This window comes from Leiobunum rupestre, chromosome 4 (genome assembly GCF_980474605.1).
Source record: "Leiobunum rupestre chromosome 4, qqLeiRupe1.1.hap1, whole genome shotgun sequence".
NCBI lineage: Eukaryota > Metazoa > Arthropoda > Arachnida > Opiliones > Sclerosomatidae > Leiobunum > Leiobunum rupestre.
In genome coordinates this window covers 66,041,013-66,054,276 of record NC_143387.1, presented here as the reverse complement: position 1 = coordinate 66,054,276, position 13,264 = coordinate 66,041,013, and the positions used below count along the sequence as shown (strand labels likewise).

The following is a 13,264-nucleotide window of genomic DNA, read 5'->3' as shown; positions in this document are numbered from 1 at the left end:
ATTTGAGTGTGAAGGATCAATACGGTTTGGACAGATTTTTCTTAAAACCAGAGAGGCTCTTTAAGAAATAAAATATCTGGAAAAACGCTTGGTTTAATATGGATATATAAGTTCTTACTCGGACTCATTTATTGGTAAGGAATTATATAATTAGCGAATAGGTAGATAAGTCCATTATGAAAAGGGATAATAAAGCTAAACCCTACAAATTTGAAGAAATTTAAAAACTTACTAATAGCTCGTACCGATAGGTCTTCGAGAGAACAAAAAGACGCGAAACTCGTACCAAATAGATCTTCGAGTGAAAAACTAAATTAAATTAAATTAAATAGCCAGAAATTCCAACGGTAGACCGGTTTCGTCCTATTTGGGACTCGTCAGTACCGTGCGGGAAATCTACCGTTGGAATTTCTGGCTACGAGTTACGAGCTATTAGTAAGTTTTTAAATTTCTTCATTATTATTATCCCTTTTCATAATGGACTTATCTACCTATTCGCTAATTATATAATCCTTTACAATGCAGTCCATAGGTGGCTCCTTTTAACTCATTTATTGGTAAGCGTTGTAAACAAACCATTGTATACAATCAAATAATGATATCTCATTTATTGTTTAAAGATTCCACTTATAATATTAGTATATTTTAAATTATTTGTAAAATATGTAGGTTACCTTAGCTTTAACAAGAAAGAACGACTGTTTTGCGGTATTATCTTATGCCTATCTTTTAGAATCAAAAGAAAAGTCACAGTTCCTAGTCCTATTGAAGTAACTCTATGTAGTCTTTGTGAAGGGTTTGGGAGGCTTAGCTAAGAATTTAGTTTAATTAATTGAGTTTCAGTCATTATGCATAGTGTCGACTACAATGGATTGGACCTCATTGTCCTACCACGTCAGCCTAGCGTTTTCCTTTGTTTCGCAATATATTATAGAAATAATTATTCTTAAATACGATAGAAGGTGGTACGATAATTGAAATAAGTTTATATATATGTTAAATTGCGAGTCTTTTTAAAGGGAATATAACCTGCAAAGCCATCTTTATGGAAGACCCCTTCAACTTTTCAAATTTCCCTGCACAGTGGCGCCAAACATTTCTAATGCCAAAGGCAAGAGCGGCCAAAGCTGCAAGCGTTGGTGTTCCACACCAAATACCTGAGGTTATATTCCCTTTAAGAACACCCCAATTGCAGAAAACAATCCTTTAAAATTTCAAAGGAAGCGTTTGTACTAAAGTACTATGAATATACCAGAAATCTTTTATATTTTTAGCTTTGGTTGTTAGAAACGTAAAAAAATTGGAGAGAGTAAATGAATTTATTCAATTTTATTCAACATTCTTTATTTGAAATAAAATATAGTGAATAAAGACTGCTTAAATTTCTTTGCGTATTTCCCGTATTTTTCTTAGTTTTTCTTTTGAGCGGCGCGAATATTTCTCTTTTTTGCTATGAATGATAAAACATAATTTGCCTGGGGACATTTCCCCCACGTCGAACAATAATTCGATTAAACCGAGGGTTCTTTCGCCTTGCGGGTAATCGCGCCTGCGCGGAAGACCGACAATATACATTGGGAAAAGAAACAAAAGGTCTATTCACACGAGATAACATTTTTGACCAACTTTGATGGTGAACACGTTGCATTTTTGTTAACACGGTCCACGAAAAGTTTCTAAGATTCTTAAAAATTACCTCTCCTAGTAGCTACTACAAAATAAGTCAATTACCGTTAATATAGGTATTTAATGTTAATATTATAATTTAGTTTGGTGTAATAAAGATAATATGTTTGAAAATGTTATATTTTAAAATTTCGATATTTGTAGCTAAGCCTCGGTCCCAAGAACCTTCGAGAAACTAAGCCTGTAAGATTAACGATAGAAAGGTTATTTAGGTTTCGTCATTGGCTTAAGGGCCGCTCCATATTCGCGCCATCTCCAAGCGATGGAGACAACTAAAGGATAATAAAATATAAAGCCACATAGAGATGGTGCCTGAGGTAAATAACCCTGATTCCGAGGGAGTCTATAACGAGCCTTTCGCCAACGAAGAATCCAAAATCCCGATCCGATTGCTACTCCTTTAGGCTTATTTTTCGCAGTTTAGAACCTGGCCAACAGACGCGTTTGTGTGTTTATTATAAAATTTTACGCACTAAAGTAGTGCGCTTAAGAGTTTTCCTTGACTGAATTGACTACAGTTTTTAAGCAGTAGACGCTATAGATAGATTTCCATTTCGTTAAACTGTGCGTAATTCATTTGCTTAATTATACCATAAGTAACATGATAACAAGAAGTATGACAATTAACGAGATTTACAACAAAACTGATGTATATAGTAATTACGTAATCAAGATGTTTTCTCAGCACAGAGTCCTCTAGTGTCTAAAATATGTTAGACTTCCGCTAAGCCGAAATATCTGGTTTCCGATAAATAGGCGGAATATTAGGCTAAAATGATAAAAATTAAAAAAGTTTTTCTCGGCGCCACGAGCTCATGTTTTTTTAATCACGCGTGATTCGCACGCGGGCTTCTCAACAAAGCCAAAACCCCTCACGACTCTAGCACGTGCTCTCCGATATTAGGCTTAAATTTTTATCAAAACGTAGTCATCCAAAACGGTGAGTCGCGAGCCCAAGTCACAGCTTGAAGAGAGTATCAGTGCCGTTGTTTTCGATGGAAAGTTGTGTGTTATTGTTGTTGTTGGCGTCCACATTTGCAACAACTTTCAAATATTTTTATTGGAGTGACATAACAACGACGTTTTCTCCAGGAATAATGAAGAGGTTTTTCTCTATCTACACAACCAAGTTCCGCTGGTTAAAAGTAGTTAGCGGCGATTTGTCTGCCCCTTTCATCTTAAATTTCGATTATTTTATAATCTATATTACTGCTTTACCCCTACATTGTGTGAAAGTTTCTCAACATCCCCCTTTTCCGATTGTGGGCGTTGATTTACGCACTCTGATTATTACCCAACTGAGTGACTTAAAAATTTAATTTCTTTTTAAAAATACGTATTTAAGTTATCTCTAATGGTGTGCCAGTTTAGGGGCCCTTGGGCGCCGCATAAACCACATTACCGCTGACCGAGGGGCTGATCACCCCGCGTAATCGGTGTACAGAGCCGTACCTTTGACTGTAGTAATGGGATTACGCGTAATCTTTGAAGTCCCTGCCTTTGGCAGTGCTAATCTAAGCGTAATCCGGTGTACAGACTTTCTAAGAGTGGTTAGCCCCTCGCCGCTGACGTTCGTTTTTGCCTTACGCAGAGTACGAAAGTTCCCAAAAAATCTCCCGGAGAATTAGTTTCTATTGGATTTGAGATACGGGACCCAAACTTAGAATACAGATAAAGAAGCTGAAGTCTGACGCTCTGCTTAACCCTTTTAACACGCGCCGAGGCTTATTGAGCGTACGCGAATTTTCTTCGTAGTTCTTATTGGATTTGAGATACGGGGCTCAAACTTTGAATATAGGGAAAGATGGTTACATTTGGCACTATGCTTAACCATATTAAAATGCGCCAAGGCTTATAGAGCCTTCACTCATTTTCTGCATAGTTTGGTTTGGATTTGAGATACGGGGCTCAAACTTTGAATATAGGGAAAGGTGGTTACGTTTGGCACTTTTCTTAATTTTATTAAAATGCACCAAGGCTTATAGAGCCTCACAAATTTTCTTCGTAGTTTGGATTGGATTTGAGATACGAGGCTCAAACTTTTAATACAGTTAAGAAGCTGAAGTCTGACCCGAGGGGCTAACCACTCTTAGAAAGTCTGTACACCGGATTACGCCTAGATTACCACTGCCAAAGGCAGGGACTTCAAAGATTACGCGTAATCCCATTAGTACAGTCAAAGGTACGGCTCTGTACACCGATTACGTGGGGTGATCAGCCCCTAGGTCTGACCCTATGCCTAAATCTTTTAACTCGCGCCTACGTTTGACACTATGTTTAACCAGAAGCCTATTCGCATCGAAAAGAAATAAAAGGTGGCGCGTTGGTCGCTCCAAGATGGCGCGATCTAAAGGAAACAAATCAAAATCAGACGACATAATAGTGTAGATTCAAGATTTCATACGTTTAGGTTTATTTCGTTCGTAACAAGCTAAAATTAAATCATATTAAGGTCGTTTTAAGAGACTTTTATCTTAAAAATTGGTACTTACAATGGTTGTAAAAACAACGGTACTATGGAAGGTATGCGGTTTCATCGTTTTCATTCAAAGCTACCAAAATTAGCTAAGGCTTGGGAAGTTTCATTGAAAATGGGAAAGACACATAGTAAAACGATAGTTGTTTGATTACCGCATTTTAGAAAGGAAAATTACAAAGCTATCCCTGAAGCCTATAAAGGTAAGACAATGTTACGCTGGAGTATTTATTAAAAATGTAGTAGTTATTTTAATCGTGAAATTATCAACAGATCAGTTCAAGCAATATTCACTTTTTAAAGACCTTTGGAAATTCCTTAAAAGAACCTGCCTATTCGTATGCGTGACAGAAAATCAACCAAAGCATGATAAACAGAAATAGTAGCGAGGGGCTGATCACTCCGCGTAATCGGTGTACAGAGCCGTACCTTTGACTTTTACTTTTTTGATTTTTACTAGAAAAAGTATTTATTAATGTCATTAATTGATTGAACAATGATATTAATGAGGGAAACTCCAGGTTTATATTTAACTGTCCTTATCTGACCGATTTGTTTCCTTGAGATCGTAGTTGGGCTTCATCGCCACTAGGTGGCGGTACGGTACCTTTTCGATGCGAATAATAAGAGAAGCCTCTAACTCCCTATACCGCCAACCTAAAACTTTTGAAACGTCTTGTTTTCGAGACGGAGAAAATAAGAAATTAACGCGGCCTAGGACTAGCGAATCTAGTGAGCGCTATATTTAGTCTTTGTAGCCAAAAAGTAGTTTGCTGTCCAAAACGGTGGTTGGCAAACCTGAAACGTATAGGTATAGATCATTTATTTATTTATTTATTATTAAGAAAAATACAAGTTACGAAGTTAGAATAGCTTGTATATAACACACAGGTGGAAAAGCAAGAAAAAAATGAAACGCTAGAAAGGAGAAACTCCCGAGTGCGGCAGCGGAAAGTCCAACGAGATTGAGCAGAAAGTACATCTGTGGGGAGGAAGTTCCAAGTTTGGATAGCACGGAAAGCAAGGTGCCATTGACGTTGTTTGGTCCGGTCCCGTGGTTTGAATATTATTGCTGCATGACCCCTGGTCTTGCGAAGAGTGTCTAATTTGAAGAGAGCAGTGGCGTCGCTAGCGGGTTTTAGGCGGCACCTGAGCCACCTCAAAAATTTCTGAAGCGCCTCCTAAAATTCAGAATTTTCATATCACTTGGCGAAAAGGTTCTTTAAACTTAAAAATTGGCATCAAATATTTCATTTTTCCTAGTCGGCCTCCATGTTGCAACATTACAAACCTTTTGGGGAGCGCCCCCCTCTCCCATATCACTCAATGAGACGCCCCTGACCAGTGCTTATGGCTTAATCCTGGTGACGCCACTGGAAGAGAGCGGACAACGGGAGAGCCGAGCAGACCATAGAAATCTCATAGGTAACTAGAATGCTGCCGTGTAACTGGCAAATGGACCAAACGCCGTGGCAGACGATAGCCAGATCTCAGCCAATCAGAGCTCAAAGAGTGGTTCTGCCAATAATTTAATGTCACCAGAGAGAATGACGTCACCTAGCTCCCGCGATAGTAGTGGAACCAAGGAAGATGATTATCCTCCTTGGCGGAACCACTCTACGGCCTCTCATTGGCTGAAGGTTCAAAACGAACTGGTGACAAGCTCGGCCGTAGGCGGCAGCATTCTAGTTACCTATGAGATTTCTATGGAACAGACTGACCCGACCACATGCTCCAGATACACACCAGGTCATTAACCGCTTGTCTGAGAAGCGGGAAGTCTAGCTTGAGGGCCTCATTCCGCGCAACCGGAGGAAGGCACTCGAGGCCCTTAGTGAGTTTAGTGAAACGGTTGTGGGCTTTAGTAAGGTTGCCCCGGTCACCTTGAAGGGGCGGGCTCCACACTTCCGATCCAAAGTTGATATAGGGAAAGACAATGAAGTTGTACAAGGTACGTATCAGCCGTGGGGAGCGAAAATAAAAAGAGCGACTCATCAAGCTGGTGATAGAATTAATCTTTTTCACAGCTTTTGCGCAGTGATGACTGAAGTTGAGGGAGGAGTCTACCCAAACTCCGAGATCGCGCACCGGAGAATCACTGGTCAGGATTGTAGAACCACCCAAAAAGTACGAAGCAAAGGGGTTAGAACGCCCATGGTGGTTCACTCCACATTTAGAGACATTAAATTCCATTTTGTGATCTTTAGCCCAGGCCGCCACAGCCTGGAGGTCTTGATTGAGGCGCTGTTGATCTAATGAGGTGGAAACCTGGTTTGCTAATTTTGAGTCGTTGGCAAATAAGTAGAGTCCAGAGTGCTGGACCGCCTGCGGCATGGAGTTGATGAAAACGGTAAAAAGGATCGGACAGTCCCCTGGGGAACCCCTGTGAGAGGAGTTTGTGGTGGTGAAGCATACCCTTGAAGGACAACAGAATGCCAACGCCCGATGACGAAGTTAGAGAGCCATGTGAGAGCAGCTCCCGTAATACCAGCTTTCTGCAGAGCAGCAATCAATTCAGGATGGGGGATGGTATCGAACGCTTTTCGGAAGTCAAGATAAATGACATCGACAGGCTTCCCCTCATCCAACCAGGTGGTCCAGTCGTTGGTGGCAGACAATAGATTTGTGGTGCAAGAATGTTTGGCGCGAAATCCATGTTGAGAGGGATGGATAAAACTGGTGTCCTGCAGGAAGGCACGGATGGGCTTATCAACCAAGCGTTCTCCAATTCGAGCAACGTGACATCTAGGTGTTGGCAATAGGGCGGTAATTGGCGGGGTTGTCACGGGTGCCAGCTTTATGAATTGGAGTGATGTTGGCACTCTTCCATTGCTGGGGTACAATCCCTGTAGTGAAACTCATATTGTACATGATGCATAACTAGGAGGCGAGCGCATTGGCTAGGAGTTTAAGCAGGAACGGGTGTAGCCCATCGTGGCCAGCAGATTGGGTAGAGTTTAACGACAGCAGTTGTTTGTGTACATCCGCCGCAGTACACGAAAAGGAGTCGAGAGAAGGCTGGCGAAAATTATTGATTGACAGTAGTGGGAACAGAGATGAAATGGTCAGTGAGGATAGTAGCCATCAAACTTGTTTCAGTGACAAGTTGGCCATCAGAGGCCCTCATCGCCGCAATCTATTAACATGACTGTAGAAGACCTTCGGGTTGGAAGCAATTTGCGCAGTGAGGTCAGTTTCAAATTTGCGCTTAGAGTTCCGACTGGCGTTAGATACGGCATTCGTGGCATTTTTGTACGCAGCGTAGTCCTTTTCAACCCGAGATTGGGAGTACCCACGGCGTTTAGAACGAACGTACTGCGCCCACGTAGTGGTTTTAAAATGGTGGGATTTCTGGAAGCGTGCAGAGAAATGAACCTTGGTTTGAAACTTCAAACGCGAAAGGCGGGCAAGGCTTAAGGTTTTTCAAAGCGTATTGAGAAAATTATACGGAGATATCGCCTTCAGAATCACGATTATTGTTCATTAGTGTGTATATTTATGATAGCAAATAATAGTTATAACATTTATTACCTATATAATGTAGAAATTACCAAGTTCAATCAAAACGAGGCGAGTCTCTCAAAATTTAAAATGACCAGCAAAATCATATGGGAATTCTACGAGCTAAAATGTAAAGAATCGTCTGCATTTTTCAAATGTTTTCAGCGCTATTGCTCGCGTATGAATCGAGGGGCTATCCAATCATTAATTCCAATGTTAGAAATTTTGTACATCTGGTTTCAGATTTCAAGTGATTTCAATATTTAATTGATTAAAGTTATTAAAGCTACTAAATTTACGTGATTTCAAGTGATTTCACTGCTGATTTGTACACTTGAAGTCCCTCGGTATGAATATATGGAGAGGACTATATTTCCTGGCCACATATCGCCTTAACAAATCTGTATCCCTCCGAATACCTCTTGTTCGAAAACGAGACGTTTCACGATTTTGGGCGAATTAGAGGCTTCTCTTATTATAGAGCCTACACGTATTTTCTTCGTAGTTCCTATTGGATTTGAGATACGGAGCTCAAATGTGGAACTAATATCATGGCCTTGGCCAACTTGTTTGTTCTGCTATTATAATATTTCAAATTACTTTTGAGATTCAATGAAACTATACGTATTCCTCGCTTTATTATTCGCTTCGTAGGAGTATTTAACGGTGATTCATTGACAAAACAAGGTAATAAATGTTGAAACACAACAGAATAATTTGGTAATTCACTAAATTTTAGAGTTGTTAGTTTTCCGGAAAAATTAAATGCGGTTAAATTTCCGGAAACGTTTCTGCAAATCGGAAAAAATAAAAAAGTATTTAAATATATTACTTTTTAGGACTTTTTATTATAGACTAGTCTATACAGGTTTAGTTTTACTTTTGGATTCGAAAAAATTAGGCGAAAATGTTACGAAATTGAAATTTGTTAACAATATTAGGCTAATCATGGAATGAAAACCATTTTTTCTTTTTTTCGGAAAAATACGGATTTTTTTTTAAAAAAAGGCCTCGGTAATTTTCCGAAGAAATTTCCAACTTACAACTCTACACTAAAATTTTTAATAATACATGGTAAGTTTTGGTAGTATATTACCGTATACTACCAAGACTTACCGTTTATATTAAAAAATTCTGGACAATACACGATAATTAGTGGTAATACACGATAATTCTTGGAAATAAACCATAATTCTTGGTATTACACGATAATTCTTAGTATTACACGATAATTCTTGGTAAGACTAGATAATTCTTGGTAAGACTAGATAATTCTTGGTAATACACGATAATAATTCTTACTAATACACGATAATAATTCTTACTAATACACGATAATAATTCTTAGTAATACACGATAATAATTCTTACTAATACACGATAATAATTCTTACTAATACACGATTATAATTCTTACTAATACACGATAATAATTCTTACTAATACACGATAATAATTCTTACTAAAACACGATAATAATTTTACTAATACACGATAATAATTCTTACTAATACACGATAATTCCTACTAATATACGCTAATTCTTGGTATGACACGATAATTCTTAGTAAGACACGATAATGTTTTGTAAGACACGATAATTCTTAGTAATACACGATAATTCTTAGTAAGACACGATAATTCTGGGTAGTATACGTTAATTCTTAACAGTACACGATAATGTTTTGTAAGACACGATAATTCTTAGTAATACACGATAATTCTTAGTAAGACACGATAATTCTGTTTAGTATACGTTTTTTCTAACAGTACACGATAATGTTTTGTAAGACACGATAATTCTTAACAGTACACGATAATGTTTTGTAAGACACGATAATTCTTAGTAATACAAGATAATTCTTAGTAAGACACGATAATTCTGGGTAGTATACGTTAATTCTTAACAGTACACAATAAAGTTTTGTAAGACACGATAATTCTTAACAGTACACGATGATACTTGTTAACACGATAATTCTTAAGAGTACACGATAATACTTGTTAACACGATAATTCTTAGCAGTACACTAGAATACTTGGTAGCACGCTTATTCTTCATAGTACAAGATATTTCTTAAATGTACACTAAAATTGGTAATTCACGATGATACTTGGAAATTCACGATGATTTTTGGAAATTCACGATGATTTTTGGAAATTCACGATGATAATTGGAAATGCACAATGTTTCTTGGTAATGCACGATGATAAGTGGAAATGCGTGATGATACAAGTAATTTACGCAGATACTTGTAAATACGAGATGCTACTTGTAAATGCGAGATGATACTTGTAAATGCGAGATGATACTTGTAAATACGAGATGATACTTGTAAATGTGAGATGATACTTGGAAATGCGAGATGATACTTGTAAAAGCGTGATGATACTTGTAAATGCGTGATGATACTTGTAAATACGAGATGATACTTGTAAATGTGAGATGATACTTGGAAGTGCGAGATGATAATTGGAAATGCGAGATGATACTTGTAAAAGCTAGATAATACTTGTAAATGCGATATGATACTTGTAAAAGCTAGATGATACTTGTAAATGCGAGATGATACTTGTAAATGCGAGATGATACTTGTAAATGCGTGATGATACTTGTAAATGCGTGATGATACTTGTAAATACGAGATGATACTTGTAAATGTGAAATGTTACATGGAAATGCGAGATGATACTTGTAAAAGGTAGATGATACTTGTAAATGCGATATGATACTTGTAAATGCGAGATGATACTTGTAAATGCGAGATGATACTTGTAAATGCTAGATGATACTTGTAAATACGAGATGATACTTGTAAATGTGAGATGATACTTGGAAATGCGAGATGATACTTGTAAAAGCTATATGAAACTTGTAAATGCGTGATGATACTTGGAAATGCGAGATGATACTTGGAAATGCGAGATGATACTTGTAAAAGCTAGATGATACTTGTAAATACGAGATGATACTTGTAAATGTGAGATGATATCTGGAAATGCACAATGATACTCGGTAATGCTCGATGATACCTGGAAATGCACGAAGATACCTTGAAATGCACGATGATACTTGGTAATGCATTATGTTACGCTCTTAATCAAGCTTCTAAAGTTTTCGAATATTATCGTGTAAATAAATATGGCGCTGTTTCAAATTCCAAAACATTTGAATGACACGAAGAAATGCGGTTAGAAAATCATCGAAAACTTCGATAGATAGATAGATATATATATATATTTGGTTTAAAGGTTTTTTTAAATATCGCCGCCAGTTTTTTTTAGCTTTTTAAACGTTGTCGGATTCCGAGGGGTCGAAGATAATTGCATTGTCAGCGGAGATGCATGAGCGATGTTATCCTTGGTTCGTCCCTTCTGCCGTGGCAGATTCCTTCAGTCCAGTGTCCGCAATTTTACCGGCCATTCATCAAGATAGGAAAATTCAACTGGCGGTTCGCCGTAGACGAACCCATCCCCACTCGATCGCTTCGTCACGTAAATTGTGCTATGAGAAAACTGTTGCAATTCCCGCGAAACTAAAAACTAAATGAGCGCGGGAAAACATTAATTAAAATTAAGATAATGAGAAAAATAAACTAATTATATCGACTAATACGCACTAAACAGTAAATTTGACCCTTGTGGTGTTCGTGGGTCTAGTAATTAAATGAAGAGACACTTTTTATTGAAAACTGTAAACTGTTTGATAACTCTTGTTATTTACATTAATCTTATTTATCAACGTGTCTGTGATGCTACCAAAGACCCGCTGAGCACCGACTGTGTTTAGGCCGACGTTCCTACACCTTTATTTATATCCGTAGTAGCGACATCTATAATAACACTTTTATTTAAGATATGGTGCCAATTGCAAATGTCCAATTTTTGATAAACATCCATCAAACCAATGGGAAAGAAATGAATCGTGCACTTTCTGTGCAAATTGGATGGTGTTATAACGCGTTGTGAGATTCATATCGTATTTGTTCAGCAATTTTCAAACATAGCGGATTTTCCTCAAGCGGTTGATTGAGTGAGATTGCTTCACGCGATTTGGCTCCACAATATCATTTGGCAAAGATTACCTGCACTAATTCAAAGTTGAATGTTGAATACTCATATATCTTGAGAAAATCTGACTAAGATTATACTGCTATTGATATTTAAATAAATGTAACGCGAGATGAGAGAAGATTTCTGTCTCGCTGTATCATCTTGAAGGGAAAAATATGTTTGGCGCGGTAGGTGTTGGGTACAAACTTTTTGATACTTACGCTATGCGGATGAAGAAGAAAGAAGATAAAAGTGGATGGGATGGTAGGGGTGGTTTGGGATGGCGGAATTGTCAAAAAGGTCAAGCGTGAGTCGGTTGTCCGTGGCAACACTAGTTATCCTCCCCTCTCACCCGGAGAGATCAACCATCTAGCCGATATACACTTTTTGTTTCATTTCTTCTAGCGCGACTCTGCCCCGGGCAAGGGAATTTCTCTCTATAATTTCAATGCTTAAGGAACTCCGCGCTGCCTGCTGTCTTTGAATAATTGGGTTTATTCGAGCATGAACCCCGTACATTAAAACGGTTATCTCGTAACAGATGTATATTGTATTATATATTTCGGATATTACCTTTATCGTACGTGTCGTTCATTTAGTGTACATTAGGTTATTTTATATGATAACACCTAGATCTTTTAATCATCTGCTAATATCTGATAACACCTAGATCTTTTAATCATCTGCTGATATCTGATAACACCTAGATCTTTTAATCATCTGGTAATATCTGATAACACCTAGATCTTTTAATCATCTGGTAATATCTGATAACACCTAGATCTTTTAATCATCTGCAGATATCTGATAACACCTAGATCTTTTAATCATCTGCAGATATCTGATAACACCTAGTTATTTTAATCATCTGCAGATAACTGATAACACCTAGATCTTTTAATCATCTGCTATTATCTGATAACACCTAGATCTTTTAATCGTCTGCTAATATATGATAACACATAGATCTTTTAATCATCTGCTGATATCTGATAACACCTAGATCTTTTAATCATTTGCAGATATCTGATAACACCTAGATATTTTAATCATCTACAGATATCTGATAACACCTAGATCTTTTAATCATCTACAGATATCTGATAACACCTAGTTATTTTAATCATCTGCAGATAACTGATAACACCTAGATCTTTTAATCATCTGCAGATATCTGATAACACCTAGTTATTTTAATCATCTGCAGATAACTGATAACACCTAGATCTTTTAATCATCTGCTATTATCTGATAACACCTAGATCTTTTAATCATCTGCTATTATCTGATAACACCTAGATCTTTTAATCATCTGGTAATATCTGATAACACCTAGATCTTTTAATCATCTGCAGATATCTGATAACACCTAGATCTTTTAATCATCTGCAGATATCTGATAACACCTAGATCTTTTAATCATCTACAGATATCTGATAACACCTAGTTATTTTAATCATCTGCAGATATCTGATAACACCTAGATCTTTTAATCATCTGGTAATATCTGATAACACCTAGATCTTTTAATCATCTGGTAATATCTGA

The 13,264-nt window shown here is 37.4% G+C and overlaps 2 protein-coding genes across 5 annotated transcripts in view; one reads left to right on the top strand and one right to left on the bottom strand.

Annotated features, from left to right (window-relative positions):
* LOC149948791 (octopamine receptor beta-2R-like) overlaps positions 1-13,264 on the top strand; it is a 200,252-nt gene that overhangs the window by 177,768 nt on the left and 9,220 nt on the right. The gene's annotated exons all lie outside the window — the stretch shown is intronic.
* LOC149948792 (uncharacterized) lies at positions 5,867-7,289 on the bottom strand. The gene is made up of 3 exons (XM_090171155.1): positions 7,203-7,289; positions 6,529-7,008; positions 5,867-6,487 (listed from the first exon to the last, which is right to left on the bottom strand). The coding sequence occupies exons 1-3, from the start codon at positions 7,287-7,289 to the stop codon at positions 5,867-5,869; spliced, it is 1,188 nt and encodes a 395-aa protein (XP_090027281.1).